The 23,032-nt window shown below is 51.4% G+C and overlaps 9 protein-coding genes across 9 annotated transcripts; 4 read left to right on the top strand and 5 right to left on the bottom strand.

Moving 5' to 3' along the window:
• Positions 1-1,051: 1,051 nt before the first annotated feature.
• Positions 1,052-2,120, top strand: BGZ61DRAFT_367922 (uncharacterized protein; the record flags this gene model as incomplete). The annotated part of the gene is made up of 2 exons (XM_046241839.1): positions 1,052-1,258; positions 1,314-2,120. 2 exons carry the CDS (start codon positions 1,052-1,054, stop codon positions 2,118-2,120), a joined length of 1,014 nt encoding a protein of 337 aa, XP_046096707.1.
• A 747-nt stretch (positions 2,121-2,867) lies between these two features.
• Positions 2,868-4,322, bottom strand: BGZ61DRAFT_292614 (uncharacterized protein; the record flags this gene model as incomplete). The annotated part of the gene is made up of 5 exons (XM_046238587.1): positions 2,868-3,187; positions 3,284-3,562; positions 3,634-3,881; positions 3,975-4,113; positions 4,172-4,322. Coding segments are annotated over 5 exons (1,137 nt in total), but the record flags the coding sequence as incomplete, so codon positions are not given.
• An 892-nt stretch (positions 4,323-5,214) lies between these two features.
• Positions 5,215-6,426, bottom strand: BGZ61DRAFT_367935 (uncharacterized protein; the record flags this gene model as incomplete). Its single annotated transcript, XM_046241843.1, has 4 exons — positions 5,215-5,369; positions 5,462-5,786; positions 5,870-5,983; positions 6,250-6,426. 4 exons carry the CDS (start codon positions 6,424-6,426, stop codon positions 5,215-5,217), a joined length of 771 nt encoding a protein of 256 aa, XP_046096705.1.
• Positions 6,427-8,099: 1,673 nt separating this feature from the next.
• Positions 8,100-9,424, top strand: BGZ61DRAFT_499267 (uncharacterized protein; the record flags this gene model as incomplete). The annotated part of the gene is made up of 2 exons (XM_046251382.1): positions 8,100-9,204; positions 9,279-9,424. 2 exons carry the CDS (start codon positions 8,100-8,102, stop codon positions 9,422-9,424), a joined length of 1,251 nt encoding a protein of 416 aa, XP_046096704.1.
• Positions 9,425-9,962: 538 nt separating this feature from the next.
• BGZ61DRAFT_142833 (uncharacterized protein) lies at positions 9,963-11,155 on the bottom strand. The gene is made up of 3 exons (XM_046237293.1): positions 11,074-11,155; positions 10,103-11,014; positions 9,963-10,020 (listed from the first exon to the last, which is right to left on the bottom strand). Exon 2 carries the CDS (start codon positions 11,008-11,010, stop codon positions 10,426-10,428), a length of 585 nt encoding a protein of 194 aa, XP_046096703.1. The 5' UTR covers positions 11,011-11,014; positions 11,074-11,155; the 3' UTR covers positions 9,963-10,020; positions 10,103-10,425.
• Positions 11,156-13,280: 2,125 nt separating this feature from the next.
• On the bottom strand, positions 13,281-14,281 carry BGZ61DRAFT_539264 (Alpha/Beta hydrolase protein; the record flags this gene model as incomplete). The annotated part of the gene is made up of 2 exons (XM_046254772.1): positions 13,281-14,160; positions 14,220-14,281. The coding sequence occupies 2 exons, from the start codon at positions 14,279-14,281 to the stop codon at positions 13,281-13,283; spliced, it is 942 nt and encodes a 313-aa protein (XP_046096702.1).
• Positions 14,282-15,702: 1,421 nt separating this feature from the next.
• On the top strand, positions 15,703-18,723 carry BGZ61DRAFT_522950 (fungal-specific transcription factor domain-containing protein). The gene is made up of 3 exons (XM_046252567.1): positions 15,703-16,051; positions 16,105-16,388; positions 16,444-18,723. Exons 1-3 carry the CDS (start codon positions 15,843-15,845, stop codon positions 18,624-18,626), a joined length of 2,676 nt encoding a protein of 891 aa, XP_046096701.1. The 5' UTR covers positions 15,703-15,842; the 3' UTR covers positions 18,627-18,723.
• Positions 18,724-18,967: 244 nt separating this feature from the next.
• On the bottom strand, positions 18,968-20,455 carry BGZ61DRAFT_367763 (monooxygenase; the record flags this gene model as incomplete). Its single annotated transcript, XM_046241817.1, has 1 exon — positions 18,968-20,455. One exon carries the CDS (start codon positions 20,453-20,455, stop codon positions 18,968-18,970), a length of 1,488 nt encoding a protein of 495 aa, XP_046096700.1.
• Positions 20,456-21,290: 835 nt separating this feature from the next.
• On the top strand, positions 21,291-22,442 carry BGZ61DRAFT_367890 (esterase; the record flags this gene model as incomplete). The annotated part of the gene is made up of 1 exon (XM_046241837.1): positions 21,291-22,442. The coding sequence occupies one exon, from the start codon at positions 21,291-21,293 to the stop codon at positions 22,440-22,442; it is 1,152 nt and encodes a 383-aa protein (XP_046096699.1).
• Positions 22,443-23,032: the final 590 nt, after the last annotated feature.

Here is a 23,032-nt window from a genome sequence, read left to right as displayed (position 1 = left end):
GTGGAATTGGAGAAGCAACATTTCCCCGCTGTCAAATAGCCTTTCAAACCAATGCAAGCCTAAACATAAAATTGCAGATCGCTACTGATATTGTACAGTACGATGACAGGAGCCGGCCTTGTGGGAACTGTCACACAAACGGCCAGCGAGTGTTACTAAGACGGGATGGCGTTGATGACCGCCACCAAGGCACATGCAGAGGCACTTATGGAGAGGTCTTGGCAAATCTGGACCCAACAGGGACTGCTAATTAGCGCGAAGCGGACAGCTCACGCGGACAGCTCGCCGTTGTTTCCCCACTGACAACCAACAGCCCGCCGTTTAAGTCCGTTACTGACTCCGCAAGATCCGAAGATGGAGTCGGGCCGCGGCCGAATCGTCGGCCGCGGTCATAGAACCGGGTTAAGATGTTTCCGGTGAAGATGCTGGTTGTGATTTCTGGTTCACCCTGCGTGCATTCTACTCATTATCATCACTGTACTCCGTACACTCTTGTGTTACAGGGGTCAAAGTGATGTTGAGCAGGGATCGGAACTTTATTACCCCTGTCCGTTTATGGCTAGCAGGGAACCTTTGACGGACACCCGAGCCGCTTTACAATGTCCGTACGTAAGTTAGAATGATCTCAGGGGAACCCGCGGATCTGCCCGAGACGTCTCTTCCTGGGAAGTGATCTTCGCTTTGGTTGGCCCCTTGGCGAGCCACCATGTCGTCTCGATTCTTTGAGAGGATACGGCAACATGGTCTTTTCAGTGTGTGTTGGCTCGCTACATCATCCAAGTCTCCACAACAAAGCCAACGGACGGGCCGCCGGCCAAAAACTGTAACGTGCCAAGTCGATGTAACCAACAAGGCAGAGGCTGCTTCGTGATGGTGCCATTACTTGGTTGACTTGCAGGGTTTTGGGGTGATCAATGAAACTTGAAAGCCTGTACTTAAAAATCTCCAACTCTTGCTCTCACTACATAGTGGTGTTCCATCGCCTCTATCTATCTCCTCAAGTCACTTGGTGCACCCAAATCATCTTCTGTACTGGTGTTCCCTCTGCGCCATGCACTTCTCATCCCTCTTCGCTCAAGGCTTATTGGCCGTCGGTGTAAGTGCGTGGACAGGCTTAAGGATTGCTCAACAGAACGGCCCAACCGACCCGGGAATCTCTTCTGATTGCACTTGGAGGGACGTAGCCGTTGACAAGAGCTTCGACTGTGAACTCTTTGAGTCAGATTGGGACCTCACACACAAGCAGTTTGTGGAATACGTAAGTAGCCAACGTGCGATCTTCAGCGTGCCCGAAGGTGTCTCACATGGTATAGAACCCCAGCGTCAAGGATGACTGCAGTGGTATCCAGGTTGGCCACGCATACTGCATCGAGGTCAATGACGGGTTTCCTCGTGATGAAGATCCGCCCAAGGCGACGACTCCTGAAGATGCCGAGCCTGAGCCTACTGAGGACTCCAAGCCCAGTCCCACTCAGGACGGTCTCATCGACACATGCACGTCCTTCTACAAGGCCAAGAAGGGAGATACGTGCAACAAGATCATTGCACAGTACCAGACGTTCGACTTTGGTGCCTTCTTTGAGTGGAACCCTGCCGTCGGTAAGGACTGCAGATCATTGTTAGTCGACTACTACGTCTGTGTCGGAACTGTCGGCTGGAATCCCCCCACGAAAACCATGGCCAAATCAACTACAACAAAGGCACCCTCCAATGGAATCACCACGCCTACGCCAATCCAAGCAAATATGGTCACAAACTGCAACAAGTTCCACCTGGTCAAGTCCACCACTACCTGCACATCTATCCAAAGCTACTACGGCATCGCCATGGCAGACTTTACGAAGTGGAATCCCACAGTGGTTTTTACGTGCCCCGCCCTGTGGGCTAACTTCAACGTATGTGTTGGTGTCATTGACGGAACCCCTGCCAATCCAGGCGATGATGATTCGACGCCCTCGCCGATCCAGGCAGGCATGGCCAGTAACTGCAAGAAGTTCCATCTCATCGGGAGCACCGCCACATGCGGTTCGATTCAAAAGTATTACAGCATCACAATCGCACAGCTGGCCAAGTGGAATCTGGCTGTCGGGGCCATATGCACAGCGCTGTGGGCTCAGTAGACATCATGTATGCGATGGAGTGTAGATACGCGGCCTTGCTTATGAGCTGTTCTAATGCTTGGGATCCATCATAAACAAATTGTGCATATAATTTAGACCGAGATCTGCATATGCTTGCTGGGCTTCTCTAAGCTGGCCGGTATCAGAAGATGACCCCAAGTTTCGTCCGTTGACGGTGGTTGTTGATCAAATATGATAATTTTTAAAATTCTTTGCACTCTCACCCTATGGAGAGTATAATGTTATTGCAGATGCAACTTGATTTAAACGTCATAATCCAGTCCCTCGCAGATATTACTGCTCATAGAATCTGAAACATAAGTAACCCATTTATGGCAACATAAGCTCATGGGTGTATCTAAGCACATGACCTAGCAGAATATTAGGATATAATGATATTCCGTCACATCTATTTCTGTGCATTTCAAGTGTTTGTCTTCATTCCTCTTCAGCAGCTACGATGCTAAGCTATCTACGTAATCGACCACCTTATGGGACATCTAAAGAGCCCCCTGAACTTAGTTTACTCAACGACACAGCTATTATACAAACAGCGCTTCCAGTTCTATGCACTCCACTGGTGTCTTTAATCTTCCTTGATCCTCTGGAGAATATTTGACCAGTATTTCTACATTGTCGACGATTGTTAGCTTCCATAACCCAAATGAAGCCATTCGAGCACGAAGCTGGTGTATGATGCCCATGTGAAAGAGAAAGTAGAATTTGAAGACGAACCGTTTCTGCGCCGGCACCTGCGGACCGGATCTTGGTTCCGATCCACCCCACGGACGGGGCGGCCTCGACGTCGAATCTAGCCTGCTCGTGGGCCAGCTCGTTGTTGAACATAATTTTGTTGGGCAGATCTGGATATTTTATGGCCGGTCTTCCAAGACCAATAGCGTTACAAGCTCCTGTCTCGAGGGCAGCGTTAACTCCATTGCGGCTGCGGAATCCCCCGGTGACGATGAGCGCGAGCTGGGGGAATTTTTGGCGGACCTCCTGGCTCGCCCGCAGGAAGAAGCCCTCACGGGCGATGGTCCGCTCACTAGAGGTGACATGCTCGGTCACTGAATTGTTGGTGCTAAGCATCTGTTCGGTAGAAGAAATGGGTTATTAGTTAGTGATCTTGTGCTCTGGGTCCCGGCCGTTCTGTAGTCGAAGACGAACCTGTGGATCTTCGAAAGACCCCCCGCTGAGATTGATGTAGTCGACCTGCTCCTTATGGATGAGCTCTATTTGCCGCAACATGTCGGCAAAGCCTTTCGGGTTCATGAAGTCTGCAGTGTTGATCTTGACGCCGACACAAAATGATCGTGGGACCTCGGTGCGGATGGCGCGAATAATTTGCAGGACTAGCTCGACACGCTTCTCTGCTGAACCTCCAAAATCGTCTACGCGCTTGTTGCTCGACGACGACATGAATTGAGATAGCAAAAAGCCATCTAGAGCCTCTTGGTTAGCGAAGAACAAACAGCCTCGCTATACTCCAACGAAGGGATAGCGAGCTTCTTACGTCCTGCATTGAGCTCCACACCCTGGAAGCCCGCTTGTGACGCCAGCTTTGCAGCGAGAGCAAACTGCGCGATGACTACGTCGATATCGTGTTGCGTCATGGCCCGAGGGGTGCCAAATACCAGGGCGCGGGCAACATAGGCGATCCAGTTGTCGCCGAGGTTGAGCGGTATGGCGCTGGGCGCAATTGTCTTGCAGAAGAAGCTTCTCTTGCTGGTCCCGAGCGGTGACTGGCGACCCGGGTGGTTTCTACAACCAGTCCCTTCTTAATCAGTGATTTGTTATCTGCTTACTGGACGATGCTGTCCCTATCCGCTTGCCAGGTTCTTGGAGCTCTCTTACAGTTGGGCAATCAAATGACAGCCGTGACCTTGAGTCGCTTTCGCCCACGCGGACCAGCGCTCGACGATGGCTGAGCTGGACCCGGAGACTGCAACATCCCCCGCGGAACCGAGATACCTGTCGTCAACCATGATGTTTCCTATTAAGCACAAATATCAGTTCCGGCAGGTGGTTTGAGTGTACGAACAAAGCCATACCAGTAACGAGCGCCGCCCATCCGCCTTGGGCCCAACACTTGTACACCCTCTCATGGATGGAAGTGGGCTGAAGATCTATCGTCATTTTTTCCGACATGGCGGATTTGACCAGTCGGTTCTTCAGCACGAGGCCACAGGGCAGTTGCAACGGGGAGCTTGCAACGGATTTAATGGCCGCCATGGTGATCAATCGAGGATACTCTGCAGTGGACAAGAGAGAAATGATGGCAGAACGCTCGAGGACAATAATTCTTGAAGGACGTCTGGTGAGACTCGCAAATGTCTTTTGTGTCGCGGCACACCAGTTTTGCCACTACCGATGAAGGGCACCAGGTACGGGATATCTACTTAATGTCCACGGAGGATCCTCATTACGGTGTAGATCCTCCGCGGCACAACTCTGATTGGATGCCGCCTCTACTTATCTCAAGTTGAGCCTAATGTTACCCTAAAGTTCTGATTGGATCAACCTCGGCAGCACAAATGCATGCCGGATTTATTCGGAGACCAATTTCATATCGCATGTGCCGTATGAGCTTAGACTAAATTTAGGATGAATGAGAAATGAAAAAAGTTTACGTACCCCGATGCGGTGAAGTTGGTAATGAGGAAGGATTAACGAGGTCCAGAGTGCAAATTTATCACAGGCTATTAGGCGGAACGCAGATGTCGGTGGAGAAACCCAGTCGTGTTGGATTGGATCATACTGAATCTGATGTAGCAGTAATAAGTGCTGCTTTTTGTACATTGCATAAATTATACCAGATATTTGCCCAAGCGTACACGCGTCTGTGGTCCATCAAATCCAACTTCATTACCCAAGTCACCATGATCCCGCTTCGGCAAGGTCCTCCAACGACTACCGAGCGACATTACCCTTAGCAATCCACAAATATTCGCCCATCTATCTCCATCGTGTAACAATCGATATAACGAGCCATTGAATGTACATAATCACACGAGTGCGCGCAGTAACCCTTTTTGAAGCGCACGTCAGCAGCAGTATTGACAGAGGACGCCACCTTTGGGTAACGAACGCTTGCTTACTCGAACTTCATCGTATTCCGCAGGGTTCCGACCTTTTCCATGCCCACTTCAACCACATCGCCATCCTGCAGAAAGGTCTTGGGACTACGGAACGCGCCGACTCCTGCCGGAGTTCCTGTCATAACTGCTGTACCGGCCGGGATTGTTGTGCCTGGTCACGAGACGATAACAAAGTCAGCTTGATTTGCATTCTAATTGCCAAGTAGATTAATATGACAGCTATCAGAACTATCTCTTTCTTACCTTGACTCATGTGGCTCAGGATTTGCTCCGGAGAGAAGATCATGTCTTTCTTGAACTCGGCCGTCTGTCTAACCTCGCCATTCACCCTCGTTACCACGGTGAACGACATGGCATCAGCAAACATGGCGGCACTGATTAGGGTGGGACCAATAGGCGCAAACTTGTCGAAAGCCTTTGCGAAGAAGAACTGGCCAGCAGAGTAGCGAGGGAGCTGGTACATGCGGCACGACAAGTCATTCCCGACAGTGTACCCTAGAATGTAGTCCTTGGCATCTTTCGGCGATACGTTACGGCACTCTTTTGAGGTGACGAAGACCAGTTCGCCCTGTACGCAAGATAAAAAGAGCAAGTCAGTTTCAGGAGTGCATTGTGACAATAAAGCGACTCGGTGCGCCTGTGACCTCTTACCTCATAGTCTAAGAGACTCTTGGCGCAGAAGTCGCCGATTGGAATGTCTTCATCTGGATTTGCAAGTGATGCAGCCGGCTTCGTCCAGAGTGGCGGACAGGATGGGGCTGTAAGCTTTTTGCACCCAAACGAGGTCAGTAACATACATCGAGGGCTAGAGGCTCTCTAAACTTACCTTGGCTTCCTTGGCGTGGCTGTGATAGTTGAGACCTACGCAATATATCGGAATTCCATCTCGAGGAAGAGGCGCTAGAAGCTGTTGTTTCGGTTCAGTACGTCAGATGCCGTCACTTCTCGATGGAATGGAGTACGGTTCTTATTGAGAAGGATTGGGAGGAAAGGAAGTAGAGAGGGGATGCAGGGCACTGGCAGATGCTCACCCGGCGTAACGTGACGGTCTTATGCCCAGACTTTTCGGCGAGCGCCTCATAAGAACCAAACGCCCTGAGCTTTGTTCCAGGTGACGGCGGGCCAGTGGCGTCAGACCCCAGATCGGCAAAGTAAGTATTACTATCCTCTTCGCATTCGAAGCGGATGAGATGAGAGAACGATGCCATGTTGAGGGCGTCAGGAGATCAAAGGACTAATCGTGGAGCCCGTACAGAGTGTATTCGATTCTGATATTACGAGTTCACCAGAGAGAGCTTCAGAGGCCATATACCTTGCACAGTTTACGCTAATCTATAGAAACCGCCGGTGATGGCTGGCTCTTGCGAACAGTGCCGATGCCGAGGCTTACGAGAGCCAACATCCAGGATTTCATGGGTAAATTAACCACGTACATCGTTTCGAAGGAACCTCGCACTAAAGCGACGCGCTCCATATGGCAAGGGTGCTTTGAAGATTGCGGGGGCTAGCGCCGGGGCATCTCAACCTGGTCTAATAGAGTCGTGGCAGCCCCGTCGTGTAAATTAATATAATCGGAATCGGAGTTTTGTCGAAGCTCCGTGGCTAGAGAGTTCCTCCGACTATCCGCTCCACATCCTACCCCCAGCAAAACCTCCGGCTCGTTTTCTACTCCTCCATAGACGCGCCGACGTGTCGACATACGACCGACCTCTGGCATCGGGAAATCTTACGCCGTCATCGAGTTGAACTAGCTCCACTGCTCTGTACTCTTACTATCGGCTGTCTTATGGTATTGACAGACTCCATCTGCGTCTCCGTTGGCGGGTCGCTTGAATTAGCCCGGCTGGCTATGGACCCTCCGAGATAGCTCCCTTGCTTCCTCTCTAATCTGCCGATAGATTGAGGCAACAAGCCAGAATGGATGAGGAATCACCGTCGTGCTCAGCGGCCCAGCTCCGAGGTTCCGGAGATGGTGAGGGGCGCCCGTCCAGCACCAGAGTCTGCGATAGCTGTATCCGGTAAGAAGCTATAACACCATCAACACGAAAGGTCTCGCTGCTGATGGTCTCTTCGTCTGCAGGAAAAAAGTCAAGTGTACGTCGGAAAGCTTCAGCCCCCCATCCTCGATGCCAGGCCACCTAGCCCGATCCTTGAACCCGTCCTTCTGCAGGTGATTTGGGACGACCTAAATGCTCTCGCTGTTTTGAACGTGGGAACGCGTGTACGTACTCTTCGACCCGTCGTAGGCCTGGCCCTGCTCCGGGTTTCAAGCGTGCATCTCGGAGCGGCTCATCCCCGTTTCGACCGAGAGATCCTCCTGGTGAGCATTTCTTTACCTTGCCCTTGTCAAAGTCTCCCTAGGTTTAAATCCCTTCTCGTATGACTCTTCCGTTATCCCACTATTGAATCGCCCCGTCTTAAAATGCTAAGTGTTCCTCCGAGCTGTGACTACAGGCTACCAACTCAATGCTCAAGGATTCGACAACCCCGAGGAGGAAGTCCTCCCCGATTCCCCATCCACCTTAACAAGTGCGGACCCTCTAACGCAGCCATCGGACGCTTCCAACGGTACCAGTGTGTCTCCTAATTTAGAGACCGGAACCCAATACTCGGACTCATTAGATATCCTCCCCGAAGAGGAGGAATGCCTGTACGCGAGTGCTTCCCCCTCTCTCCCTGCCCTTCTTCATCCCGCCTAAATATCAACTTAGAATCTTTAGTAATAGTAACTGATGAAAACTAACCTAGGCTGAAGAAGTACTTTGAGACTATCCACCATGCTATCCCGCTCTTCTCCGAGGCGCGATTGCCACATTGTGTCAGTGAGCGCGGAAGCGGAACCTCTGCCCATCGCCGTGACCTCATCTTGACGCTCATCACCATGACAGCCAAGCTATCCGGCTTTGTGTTTGCGTCAGATACCTTCAATCTGGACGCCTGCATCGATCAGACACTGAGCTCCGCGTCGCTTCAGGAAGACATGTTCGGCAGCTCTCCCACTCTGGACCAATTTCGCAAATTCTGTCTACTTGCCTTCTACGAATTCCACCAGTTTCCTGGTCAACAGGCGTGGATGCGAATCGGTAAGCTTGTTCGGATGGCATACTGGATGGGACTTGACCGCCTGGATATGCTCCCCACTCTATCCCCAGACTGGAGCACGGTGGACGAGGACCATCTCGAGCACTGGCGGCTCGTGTGGTGGTGTGTCTACCGCCTTGACTCGTACGTCAACCTCTCAGTAGGGACTCCCTATCAGATCGACGAGGGGGTTGTCGGCACGGCTCTCATGCAAGATCGCGAGAACGACGGACCTCTTGGATTCCGGCATGAAGACGGCGCCAAACCAAGATTATCTCTGCCCTATCGGCCAGATGGTCTTATGGACCTCCTCCCAGCCATTGTATCTGACTCTCCACATAATTCGTCTTTCAATCTTCACATCATTAGCGCAACTGCCGTACGCCATGTCGGACGAGCGCTGCGGCTGTATCTCCTAGCTCCCAAAGAAGAGCCCGTTTCGGTCGTCGAGAACGCTGAGCGGCGCCTCTCAGCACTCCGCCTTGGCCTTCCCAAAAACTACTTCAACCCCAGGCGCAACGCATTCATGAATGAATCGTGCTCCAATCACCACGCCAGATTAGTCACGGTATTGCAACTGCTCATGGCGCAGCTCCTCGTTACCCTTGTGAGCTGCCAATGCTTACCAGAAGGTGAGGATTGGCTGTTGAACTGGCAGCAGGTTCTCGAAGTCTGCCAGGACGTAGCCGCAATAGCGAAGCAGTGGAATAGCACATTTTCCCTGAGCGTGGACCCTGGAATATCTTTAATCAGCTTTGTTGCGCTGATCTTTCTTGACCTCCACAAGAAGTTTGCCGGAGTTGCCGGAGCTGATCTTCAATCCGAGATTGAGCACTGTGAAACTGTCTTGCTTCTCCAGCTCGAACAATTTGCGTGTTCCTGGACGATGCCAGGCCTTCTCATCCGTAAGTAGCTTTTTATTTTCTTCTTTGCAGATGAAAGCTTTGGGCGGACTAACTGACGTAACTCTCTGCCAAAGTCTCGTTTAAAAGTTTCAGAGAGTCACTCAAGGCCCCTCTGTTATACCGTCATATTCAGTTTATTCTCAGTCGATTCGAAAGTCCCTTACACCCGAGGTGGCTGCAGTTCCTGTCCTCAGCTCATGTACAGCTTGAGAATTGCTAGATATTGCTATTACTAGTTTAAGTTCTTAAAGACTGGATTTAAAAATAGCTCGAAGAGGATATATATAATCGGGAGTATTAAAATAGCAATATGGTACTAGTTGTCCCTTGTATTAAGGTTCTCTTTAACGCCGTATAGATATTAAGAGGTTAGAATACTCTAGTATATATATACTTAAAGAAGGAATTAAAGCCTTATTAGTAAAAAAGAAATAATATTATTATTATTATTAATACAGACTATATACCCAGTCCTAAGCGCAGTAGTAGTTCAGAGGCCTTACCATAGCGATGTTGTCAAGGTTTGACAATTGCAATGTTAAGAGTAACTGTCCACTGTTATATGAGTTTGCTAGGGCTGTGCTTCAGACTACCTCTGACCGTCGATATTTATGCGGCTGATCTTTGTCCGGGCTCTCGGCATTCGTTGCAGCCAACTACACCCCTCCGTGCGCAGTTGGTAGCGACTTACACTACCTCAGTCCTCCATACTGATCCCCTAGACGAAGGAGGACCGTGAAAGCGATAAACTAACTGAGTTGATTTCGATATTCAATACCTAGCCTACAAAACCAGCGTCGCCTTTCGAATCGAGGGCTATCAACACTGGCGGTTAGTTGATTCAGTTCTAGTATAGGGTAGGCGGCGACGTCCCATACATAGGCCAGATGTCACTCACACTCAGAAGCAGGGCAGGCCTATCAAGGTATCTATAGTAACAAAAACTGCACTGGAGTTGAATAAACTTTGCAAGTACCTATGTATCATATCCCATATCAGAGGCAGCTTGCTCAGAGGTAGAAAGATAGCAAAACTCACAGGAGACCTCCCCCGCAATCCCCAGAGGCTTGGTAGATCACCTGTGTCCCTGTAGTCTTCCCAAAACCCCTTACAAGCTGACACCTAGGCCAGAACGCCTCCTCGACCTCTTCAAGTCCAGTCTAAAGTCCAGTCTAACCGATTTCCTGGACTTTGACCACCCGTCGCCCCTGTTCACATCTTCTAAAATAAAAACGCCGCGACAAGAGATATGAGATATAAGACGCCGTGATTCGCCGTACAATCATGTCTACCCGCCGCAGAATCAGAACCGGTTGGTGCAGCCGACGCAGTGCCTGTTGCTCCAGCAGACCCAGTGCCAGATGGTGCGGCAGCGCCAGTTCCAGTTGGTGCAGCCGAGTCAGAACCAGAGCCAGAGCCAGAGGAACCTGAACCAGAACCAGAACCGCCAGTTTCCGTTCCCTGACCAGCCGAGTTCGTCCTCGAGGAGCCAACCACAGCCTGTATCTTAGCATCCTTGACGACAATCTCAATGCTCTCATCCCCATTGGTTTGGACCATTTTAATCCTCAGATTCGGCTCCGACTTGAAGTTCTCACTCGTCACCTGTTGGAACGTGCCGTCGGTAGGGACAAGATCTTGGTCGAAAACAGACCGGTCGTTGACGAACATCTGGAGACGGGGACCTGTGTCCTCCCCCCCACAGTTAATGTCTGCCATAAGCTGGGCGAGTTCGCCTGTCGAGATTTCCCGAGGTGCCTCGACGTCAACGGTGAAATTCGCTTCTGCTCTTGGCGGAGGACTCATCTGACTGGCCTTTTTGTTAGTAGCTATGCGGTAGATGTGGAGCGGCTACTCGGTACGACTTACATCGCTTTCCCGCCATACTTATCAGTAAACTTGGAATGATCGCCGAGTTTCGCGCCGCCGAGGTCTACTGTGACTGACGGGCCTGTAGGGCTCGAAGAAGCGCCAGAAAGCGTCGTGGACCTTGTGCCGCTGCCTTGCGTGTGCCCGGTGGACTTGGTAGCAGATGCCACGGCGGAATTATTGGCTGGGTTCGCTCGGGCCCATTTACGTACGCTCACTTCGATCAGAGATTGACCTAGGCCAATTTCCACCAAGAGGCTCAGGATAAGACAGCTCGAGAGACGCATGGTGGCGGGATTTTGGTTGTACAGAGAATGATGTAGTAAGCCGAGAAGCTGAGAATATCTCGACAAGGGAGTAAGCCGTATTAATAGGGAGACGGAAATCGGGGGGCGGTCTGCGTGCTGACACAGTCCTCCCTCCACATGCTCTGTGCGAGAGTTATTCTTAGCACCATAGGGCTTTCGATGGCCAACCACAGGACGAAGCATCATCTGCGGGGGATGTCAGCCGCATTGCCAGCTCAGAAGGGAGGGCTGAAAGCGGGAGAATTAGCGGGAAGTGGCTTTGAAAATGCCTTTCCAGCTGTACTAAGTCATTGTTTAATGCACTTGGCTAGGCCTGTCTCGAGCTGCGCCACCACATCGCGTCTCTCGGCGATAGAGTCACCATCTTGATATCATTTGCCGTCGTGGCTTCACCTCCCAGCCACTATTCTCCATCGGATGTGTATACACCGAAGGCGCTACCCACAAGTCGCCATTGAGGGCTTAAAGAATAAACTCGAGTCAGCCCATGATCCCTTTAAGATCAAATTGCAAAAGTTTGCTCAGCATTGCAATTGTATCCCAGCCGCACTTAGTTAGTCTCCGAAGATGTCCCCACCCCAAGTCTGCTGACCCAGCCACCACCATAGTGCCTCTCAACGCCGTGGCTTACACAGCCAGGCTGATAGCGAGACAAGCGGGACCAACACTCAGCTTCACCGACCAAGCAATGCCTTCTTTCAAAAACAATATGGGAAATAAAAAAGACGACAAGATCCGATGGGGCGAAGACGATGTGCACAAGAACTTCATTCATCTATGCGGGGAGTGGGAAGGCTGATATAAAATGAATCCGTGTCGAGATGTTCTTCATAATCCTCGATTTGAGTCAGCCTTTTATCTAGCATCAAGCATCCAGGCTTTGATGGTAGGCGATGAGGCAGTGCAAAAGACGAAGCGGAGGGCCTCAGCAGTGGTGCCTAAGGACGAGGCGATTGAATGTGCGCCATTGGTAAGATCCGGATGCAACTAAAGTGACTGAGCGAATACTATCACAGGGATTCAGCCCCAAACGCCTCTGCGCCCCTTAGTGTTTGGGGCGCCAACTCCGCCGCTGCTTTCAGAAGGCGACTTGTCCAAAGCGGTGAGGCCAAGACAATCAATCGCTAAAAACAATATTCTTGGGCAGAGAAGTAGCTAGGATAAATGGTCGCTAGTGGCTTCTCTGCCGTCTTTAATCGTCAGAACATTTGCTGCTCAGAGATGTCGACGGTTGCGGTCAGAGGAAAGTAATGGACAGAGGGCAATAATGGAACTGCAGATAAGATGTCCAAATATTGTCCTTGCCCTGTACCCGCCTCCCTATTTTCTTATCTAGGCGGCCCGGCTAACCCTAACCCTTGGTACCTTCTGGCTTTTCTACCATCTCCTGGTCAAGGGGTCGAACCGGGCAGATGATGGCTACATGAGTATGCTTAGGCTCATCAGCCTATGAGTTCGGCAGGAAGACAAACGGAATGTTGAATGGCCTTCTGTTGTCATGGTGGCGCTCGACATTGACAACGCGGCGTCCACACTTGATGCCTTCAAGAAAGTCATCAACGGGCTTCACTGACGGAGAGACCCGCTTCCTTTTGCCTGACAACTTTGGAGATCATGGGAAGACGTCGATATCCCAGCCTTCTCTAGCCGCCTTACCACAGCTTTCAAGATCTTGGGCAGACCAAAATCCCGACTCGGCTCCCGACGGAGTATGAATTCCACTTTGAGTCCGAAAGTTTAATGCGAAATATGCTTTGCCGAATGCAATTGACAGTTGAGTCTATGAAATAATAACTAAATATACAGGAGTGAAATAAAGTGTGTACAGGGTACCTAGGTAGAAGCAACATGATGGGAGACTACAGACATGAGATTCCTCTGCTTCATTTCTCACAGGCTTCAGCTCTCCCAGAACTGCAGAAGCGACTCGACATAGGCCTTGGGAAACTGGAAGAGATGTCCATGGCCAGAGTCCGGGTAGATGTGAGCATACGCGTAGGGCAACTGCTGCTGCAGCAAGAACGAGTTGACCGTGGGGGCCAAGACGTCGGTCTTTCCGTTGGTCACCAAGACGGGCACCTGGATAGTCTTGACCTGTTCGAAATAGGTCGAGTTGCGGGTGAAGTCGAAAATGGCCTTCAAGTGCGACGACGTGCCGGGCTCTTGGATGGATCCTGTCCTGTTTTCGCCCTTGACCTGGCGCTCAAAGATCCGGTTCGCCCAGGCGGTGCCCGCTGCACTGCTGGTCTCGGACGGGTAGAAGAACAGCTTCAAGGCGTCCTCCAGAGGGACGTCGGGCTGTCTGGCCATCTCGAAAACCTCAGGTTTGGCCTCGACGGTTCCGGTGCCGTTGCCAACGATTGAGCCAGCCAGGACCAGCTTCTTGACGAGGTTGGGATAGTTGATACCAACGTGCTGGGCGACACCGCCACCCATGGAGAAACCCAGAACGTTGACCTTTTTAACACCGATGGCGGCGAGGAAGGCTGCGGCCGTGTCGCCCTGCTTCGCAATGGAGTCGGCAACCACCCCCCCGCTGTGGCCGACGCCAGCATTGTCAAAGAGGATGACCTCTCGCGATTCGGCGATGTAGTTGAACAAAAGCGGATCGGCAATGTCCATGGACGCGCGGAAGTTGGCGAGGAATATGACTGGGACGTCGGACTTGACACCGAAACGTCGGTAGGCGATCTTGTCGCCGTTGACGTTGACGTATCGCGTCTTAGCGACCTGAGCCAATTGCGGAGGGGGATCAACTAGTGAGTGACGCAAATCCGGTCTGTTCACTGTTAATGCCCTCTTCCTTAGATCTCGAGATGGCGATTCGTAGACACTTACTTGGGCGTGGCAAAGGCCGTTGCCGCCGTGATGGCGAAGAAAAGACTAGCGAAAAGCTTCATTTTGCTCTGATCTGTGGTTTAAGCTCTGACTTGGTTGCTAACACTGAATTGCTTGTGAGTGTAGATGAGTCTATTCCATTCTCCAGCTCCTATCTGTCCCTATTTAAAGCAGAGGTCTGGTGCTGACCTGATTCATCATCACGATTGACTGTTGCGTGCACCCACCAAAGGACCTGCCCAAAATGGAGACCCATGGAGACTCCAGGCGACAATGCTCAATGTCAGCAGTCTATGATCGGTGCGATGATAAATAAATCTATGTTTTTAATGCTTCCGTGCCTCGGCGTAGGGGTAGTTGCAAATTTGTAAGGCATCGAAAGTTGTGCATACGTGACGATGGCTTCCATGAGTTGATTGAGTCGGTCAAACTTCATCCCGACGGACCGATTCAATCGGATGGACGGGGTCAAGTCCGACCCCGGGTGGACGAATAGCGATGGGGCCTGCAAATTGCGAATTGCCTCTTTCATACACTCCTATTATAAATAGATCCGCTCGGAAGGCACGGAGTAACAAGCGAAATATAAAAGATAGAAAGCTTAATAAAGTGCCTTTGCATTGCCCCTCGCTATAGCCTGTCCCCACCGGATTAAGTGTGGATGTAGCTGTGGAAAAAGAGTTCTCTAGTAACTTGTTTTATATTTACAGCTTATAAATTGGGATTTGAATAATTAAAGTCTCAGGTTAGCTATAGATAGAGTGGTTTCCCAGACCTGACAGTGCCCCAATTGAGCACTCTGACCAGGGCCCTGACCGGGCGAGTCGGACGGCCTTCAGACGCAGATCGCAACACATCCAGCCTTAGGGAGGTTGGCGGTTGAGGTGTCGTTCCTGACCTTTTCCTTCCGTCAAAGTTGCGTTAAATATTAACAGGGCTGTTATATAATAAGCTTATACATAGTCACAGTCTCAGAGATGTTGGATATAATCTCCAAGTTACCCTACATCCTCAGATTATTTCAGAGTCAGGGCCCCGTTTCCCACCAGCCAAAAGACACGCCGAAATTGGTGCGAAGCTACTCGGCAAGACTTGACCATTGGACTGTTAACAAATCCTAAGCAAATGTAAACGATGTAAACAGCGAAATTTGCTCTGGGAAGCATGATGTTTCCGAAACCTCAGCGTGCCTCTTGGTTGTTGTGAGCGACCCCTTACCAAACCTAGGAAATTAGGAAAATGGTCCATGGATTCAAGAGTACACAATGACGTAGATTGGGAACTGACTCCAAATTTGACAACTTGTGCGCGTCTCCTTTTTTTTTTTTGCCGAGGTTAAAATCGGAAAGTCGCCGAACTCACTACCAGGATGATTCAGCAAGACCCATCGTTTACCCCGCTCAGATTTGCTTTGGCAAGGTGGCCATTTAAATCGATATTATTACCCCAGGTTTCCTCGGTCCAGATGCATCTTTCTCCATATGGGGATGATACTCCCGCTCTCTGGACCCACAGCCTTCGTTTCTACAGCTTAAACCTCGTCTATCTCTTCACCCCAGATTACGCTATTACATATCCGGACCGACCCGGACATCTAGAGCCAAACGAGGTCTCCTGCCCGGCATGGACCCAGCCGGTGCTCAAGCAGACACGCCGTCAAGGCAAGATCATCCCAAGAAGGCCCCCGGTAGAACTCGCAGGAGATCCAGCAGGGCATGTCTCCACTGCCGGGCCCGCAAAGTCCGCTGTGATGTCTCTCACCGGGGAAGCCCCTGCACGAACTGCTTTCTCGATAGCGAGCGTTGCCTTGTTGCAAGGAGGACATCAAAGTAGTGGGTGCCCGTCACGATGTAGAAAGCCTTCCGTGTGTTGACAGAGTCCTCAGTAGCCGAACCGATGATGCTATTAGGGATGACTCGCAGACACTCCTGCCTATCGATGAGCTAATGAGCCACGCCGAGACCGCTGAGATGCCTGACGAGTTGGTGGCGGCCGAGAATGAAGACTCTCCCGCTGATGAGAAACCCATTCTCATTGACGGAGAGGCGACAACATTTGGGTTGACTAATGTCGGTTGTCGGGGTACAAGTCAAATCATCACTCAAGATCCTCCAGTCGAGTTGCCTTTTAACTTGTTTGAGGGCTTATTTGATGGGCATCCTCTGGATGGTAAGTTTGTTATGAGAGATTGCCCATTCGTGTTTGCTGATCCGAGATCCATTAGCTTCGCGGGGAATATTTCCAACGCACAACCCTTCGGCGTTTCTACACAAATCAAACCGTACCAACTTTCATCGTCAACGGCCTACCACCACTGACGACCCCATATCCTCTGAAGTAGTCTATTGTCGTTACCCATTCCTCGCGATTACGGACATTGATCGAATTCCACAAGAGGATTTCAGTTTTCTGGAGCTCCAAGGCTGTCTCAAGGTCCCGATACGACCTCTACTTGACGAATTCGTACAACAATACTTTCTTCATGTTCATCCAATCTTACCAATTGTCAACGAGGGTGACTTCTGGGACCTTTACGACGGTGATGGCAGACACTCGCCCAAGGAGCCCATCACTCTACTGCTATTCCAGGCAATGCTGTTTGCAGCATCCACGTTCATTTCTCAGTCCACTGTCTCGGCTCTTGGTTACTCGGATCTCCGAGCGATGCGAGCTGCACTCCTACGACGTGCTAAACTGCTCTATGACCTTGACAGCGATTTGTCACCTCTTGTTGTCTCCCAAGCTTCCGTCCTTCTCTCAACAGCATCGCTGTCATCGTCTGGGAAGCCAAATACCATTTGGCTGAGCCTCGCAATCGCGAATGCGAAGCTCGTCGAAGCGCATCTCTACACAACCATGACATCAGCCTCTTGTTCGAAACAGCGGAACGTCCTAAAAAGACTCTGGTGGTGCTGCATCATTCGAGACCGCTCCATGGGCCTCTTACTGAAACGTCCGGTACAAATCACCAAAGAGCAGTTTGATTTTAGTGAGGACCCTCTCAACTCAAACGATCTAAAAGATGAGCTTCAGCGATCGAAAGTCTACTGTCCTTCCACAAAGTCGAAACTTGCCGAGGTCCTTTCTCAATCGGTTCTTCTATTTATCAAACTCACCGATGTTTTGATGCTTATATATCCTCAAAATGGCAAGCCACAGTCGACATCGAAAGAGCACGACGACTCACTGCTTCAGCTTCACGAATGCAAATCAGGTTTAAGAGAATGGCATTTAGGAGCTGCCTCGAAATTGCAAAATCATCAAAGTCGCACTGACTTCGGGTTGCCAAAAACCGATCAAGCTAGTGGACATGACTCCATCACTCTATACATGAACCTCACGTACATGTACTACCACACCGCTCGCATCGTTCTATGCCATCACGAAGCGCTCTATTTAGACATGGGAGGCAGTGACATGATCTCCCCACTCACCAAGGACCCATCCAGGATTTCCGAGACGCAACGTGAATTGCAAGATGCGATTTCGGACGTTATCGAATGTCACAAAGAGCTACTTCGCCTAGATCTTGCCCAGTGGATGCCTCACTCAGCTATGGGGTTTATTACCGTGCCGCTTATACTCAATATACTTGACGTAAAGCTATCGCCGCCAGCAATGGAGGGCGTCCACCAGTCTTCAACGGCAACACAACATCAGCTCAACGTCCTCATTGGATTCATGAGAGCATACTGGGCTCGATACGAAGGCGTCGATTGGATCACTGCTATTGTTCGCCATATCATCAACCTCGCTCAACTGAACGAATCGAGGGCGCAAATGAAGGGCTCGAGTATCAACTGGGTGGATATCTTTGCTATCCAACCCAGGTCATATCTCCGCCTGGTGTTGGTGTTAGATATGAGTCTCAGCAAGGGTCGACTGGCCCAGGATGCAGATTTTCCCGTCAAACTCCGAGGCTTGTTCTCTCTTAACCTGAATCCTTTGAAGGAGCTCGTCGAGCGTCGGCGCTACAACCTTGAAAGTCGAAACCCCCTTTTTCAATGGGGAACCCAATCTTCACCGTTTGATAGCGTGCTGCGCGATCAAATGCAATTATATACTCTCGGACTCGATGATTGTCTTTTCAACACCCTCGAAAATGAAATTGCGTTTCACCAGTTGATGGATACTAGCCTCTTTCAACGTCAAGAATGGAGAGGGGCAAGTGCCTCAAAGTCGTCGTTGAGCCAGCCAATCGCGAGTCTTTTAAACAAGCCGGCCAGCGGCCCAGAATGCTCTGAAATATTCACCACCAAAGGGGTGGAGACAGTCGGATCTAATGGCAGTGCTGATATGGAGTACCAGGCTGAGTCGGTGTTGGAATTGGGGGATGTGGTGGATGAGGAGGTAGTTGATGGTTTACTTGGGGGCTTGAGTGAAAACTTGGGTGAGAGTGTTTGGTAAAGTGTTATACATAGGTCAGGATATTCTATTCAGCCCCGTTAGCATAGTTCACATAATTTTCAATAGTGCAGGCATTGACTCTATGGGGAGATTGAAGGAACTTATCACATGTGCAACTATTGGCCACTTACAATGAGATACCTCAACACTGGGAATTTAGCAATAGGCGGAGAGTAGTATGCCACGCCTGGCTAGATTCTTATTGCATTCTGTATCATTTGACTAACATAGTTCTCTTATCATTCTGCTGCCGCTCTCCAATAAACTGCCATTCGACAATATCGACCTTCAGCCGCAAACCATCACCAGTACCTGAAAGATTTGAGTCACCTAGTAGAGGCTCAACGTCGGAGCTCCAATCCCTTGGAGATATCGGTCCATTGGGCTCCCCAAATATCCACAGGGTAATTCTGCCTTCGCCGGAATGGACCTTCACCTCCCTTGGGAAACACACTATTAGCATCCTGAACATACGTCGATGTCAGGTTGAACAACGACTGCTCCTTCATGCTCTCGGGATGATGAACTCGTGGGATGGCCGCCGCAGCTCCCTTCTGCTTCATTGTGCGCAACAACCGCACAAGCAGCGTAGAGGTGACCTCGGCCCCTAATGTCCAGGCAGCATTGGCATACCCGAAGATGAACATCATATTAGGTACGTCCTGGACCATGCAGTTCTGCCACGAGAACTTGCTGGAGGGATCGATTGTCTGGCCGTCCACTGAAATCTTGATGCCACCCCCGAACTGCAACTTCAGCCCCGTGGCCGCCACAATGATGTCAGGTCGCAGAGTCTTTCCCGAAGTCAACTGGATCTCATCCGCAGTCACGGCTTTGATGGTGTCGGTGACAACACTGGCCTTGCCGGACCGGATGGAAGTGTAGAAGTCGCCGTCTCGGGACATACAGACCCGCTGCTCGAAGGGAGAATACCTGGGGGTGAAGTTCGGATCGACGGGATAATTCGGTGGCAGCTGCTTGGCTGCGTCGTTGATGAGCATTTTCTTGGCCGTCTTCGGGAAGAAGCCGGCGTAATAATAGACCATGTAGAGGTCCATCATGTACCTGAGACGGAGGAATCGCAGGGCGTAAAATTCCGGGAGCACCAACCTTACGATTCTGCTCAAGAGGTCTGGCTCAGGGAGGCCGGAGATGTAGGTTGGACTCCGCTGCAGCATCGTGACGTGCTTCGCCTTTTCGGCAACATTGGGCACGATGGTGACGGCAGTTGCTCCGCTTCCTATGACAACCAGGTTCTTGTCGGTATAGTCGAGGTCCTCGGGCCACCACTGGGGCCGAATGACGGTGCCGGCGAAGTTCTCGAGTCCCGGGATAGGAGAATGCATTGGCTCGTGGTAGTCGTAGTACCCGGTTCCGAAGACTATGAACCGGGCCCGAATGGTCGTGATCTCATTGTCGACCTGCATGGTCAGGTTCCATGCCGAACGCTTGGAAGACCAGTCGATGGACAGGACTCTGTGCCGGAACTTGACATGCTTGTCGATGCCATGTTTCTCCATCGAGTTGTTCAGGTACGAGATGATGTCCGCAGCTGGAGCCAAGGGGTGGGCATTTCCCCAAGGGTTCCAGGAGAAGCCGTAGCTGTAGACGTCCGAGTCGGTCCGGATCCCGGGAAACTTCCACAGATCCCAGGTTCCGCCGATGGCATTTCTAGCCTCAAAGATGGTGTAAGAAAGACCTTTCGGTGCTTTGGTCTGAACGTAGTACGCCGTGTTGATGCCGGAGACGCCAGCGCCGATGATGGCGACGTCGAGTTCTACTTCAGTCGACGGGTTATGCCCCCCATTGGTATCCGGTCTAACCGTCATGTTTGCTTGTGGGAGCCGTAGCAACGTTGGCTTGTATGCGTTGGAGGAATGATGACTTGCGAGAGTCGTTTGTATTGAGATATGTCTGTGGCTAGACAACTCCTCGGTGTAAGGGGAGCTGCACTTTTATGCTTCACCTGACGGAAGCAGGGCATTCAGCTCCTCAGTCCTCAATGAAACACCCTCTGAAGAGTGTGCCCCGTCGGCCGAATGATGTACACGGAGAGTCTGAGGAACCCGAGAAGGCGCCTCTGGCAAAGCACTAACAACTACCCCAGACCTCCACCCCCGCACCCCCGCATCTCCTTACCTTGGTAGCTAGTTGAATCGAGTGGGTTGCATGTTGGGCTCGGTCTAAATTGGTCATCCGTGGGTTGATTAGTGATATGCCGGCTTCACATGGAACTGTGCACACAGATGATACAGCCAAGGAGCAACTCCTCGTTTTCAACGCTACAAACTTAAAACAGCAACTTGGCGGGCCGCTTTTCACGCCTCCCGAGGAACCTCGGTAGCCGGAGGGATTGAGTTCGTGGTCATCGGACGGTGTCCGAAGTCTACACGGTCTCAGAGGGGTTGAGGGTTGAGGCGTGATCCCAAGAGTCCCCCACGCTAGTATTGTAGTGCGATGAGGGCGGCGGAACTATTACGTAGGCTTGGATGTGGATTCTTCCTCTCTGTTCAAATTCCTAGCCGTAGAAGGTGGAGGTTTCTGCGCGTCCTGTATATACCACTTTGCCCAGTACCCCCGTGTCCTGCAGGCGTTTGTCATTTCCTTCAATCAACTCAGTCAATCAATTACGCATCTTACGCATTCGAGCCTGCTGTACACACCATGGCACCGAATGCGCTCCAGAAAGCCCTCCGTCTTGTTTTCGTGGCTCCCTTCGAGCTCAGCGCCTCTCTCGCACTGGCAATTGTCCATGGCCTCGTCCCGAGGAGCCGACCAGACGAGACATGGACACTCCGCCAGGCCTTTACCATCGCCATGTTCCGGGGCTTGATCCGGCAAATATCAGCCTTGCAGAGACCGGCGGGGCTGAATTTGAGACCTGGAAGTGAAGGAGACCGGTTCGTGGTGATGTCTCCTGTCAGTCAAGAGCTGTACAGGGGACCGATGGAAGATCCTCTCATTACGCCCGGTCAGGTCGGGGCTACCTGGACGCCAAAGCCCCTGAAGAGCCCGACGTCGCTGAACCAAAAATGGGGAAGTGACTTGCTCGTGGTGATGCATCTACACGGCGGAGCCTATGTTGTGGGCGACGGACGAGACAACGACACAGGCTTCACGGCAAAGACACTCCTGTCGCACATGGGCTGCTCGCACGTCTTCACACCACAATACAGACTCTCCAGCAATCCTCGGGGCCGCTTCCCTGCGGCCCTGCAAGACGCGCTCTCGTCGTATGTCTATCTACTCCATCATCTCCAGATCCCACCGTCGCAGATCGTGCTGAGCGGCGACTCTGCCGGCGCAAACCTCGCCCTTGGGCTCCTCCGATACATCAGCGAATTTGGTACCGAACTCGACCTGCCGTGGCCTGGGGCTGTGACGCTGTGGTCTCCGTGGAGCGATGTTTCCATTGCTCTGGACCCTGCAAAGATTACACAGTCTCCCAACTACCGGTCTGACTACCTGGACCCCTCGTTCCCATGCTGGGGTGCGTATGCGTTGATTGGAGATGGACAAGTCGGTATGACGGACCCTTACATCTCGCCGCCGTATAAGCCCTTCAAGATTGAGGCCCCGGTATGGGTACATACAGGGGGCAGAGAGGTCTTGTTCCACGATAACCTTCGACTAGTCGACGAGTTTCGGAGGGCGGGAACGTCTATTGAGTGGGTTATTGCGGAGCACTGCCCACACGACATCATTTTGGTGGGGAAGAGCATGGGGTTTGAGGAGGAGGCGGCAGAAGGCTCGCGCAAGGCCGGCGAGTTTGTGAGACTCAATCAACGAAATAGAGCTTCTCTGGCAGGTAAGTAAGGATAAGAGGGAGTGGTTGGAGGTGGGAATGCTGGTTGGGCGGGATTGAATGTCACGAAGAACAGGGCATTTCGCCAACCTCCTTCAGATATAGCCTCTAAGATGCCAAGACCGTTACAAACTAGATAGGCTATGATTATCTCGGACATCCTCGTGACCACTGCTCCTGCTACGAAGGAATGTGCCAATCCAATCCATTGTGGCCCAATGCATCCACCCAGCGTCATCGTCAGAGCATTCCACGTCCCGTGATGAGAAACGCTGACTCGCTCATGGTGAATTACGAATTTAACGGCAATGCGTACGTATCATGGCGGCCGCTCGGTGGAATCCGCGGTCAGGCGTAAACACAAGCCAACGCCTTTGTCCGTACCGGACGAACTCTGGAACCCGACCCCGAGACCGTCAACGTCACCGGGCTTCACCAGGCACAAGGAACTCCACCACGATGCAGTTTGGGTGGAGGTTGACGTGAATCGGGCCGCATCATGTAATACACCCGACTCGGATTCCTTTTCGAGTCGGGAACGGTGTAACCCTAGGATACGCTAGACTAGATAGAGGTGAGGCCCCCTCAATATCAAGCCCTT

The sequence above is a fragment of the Ilyonectria robusta genome (genome assembly GCF_021365365.1).
Source record: "Ilyonectria robusta strain PMI_751 chromosome Unknown BGZ61scaffold_33, whole genome shotgun sequence".
Classification (NCBI taxonomy): Eukaryota; Fungi; Ascomycota; class Sordariomycetes; order Hypocreales; family Nectriaceae; genus Ilyonectria; species Ilyonectria robusta.
The sequence above is the reverse complement of the archived record's forward strand: the minus strand, read 5'-3'. Positions and strand labels throughout refer to the sequence as shown.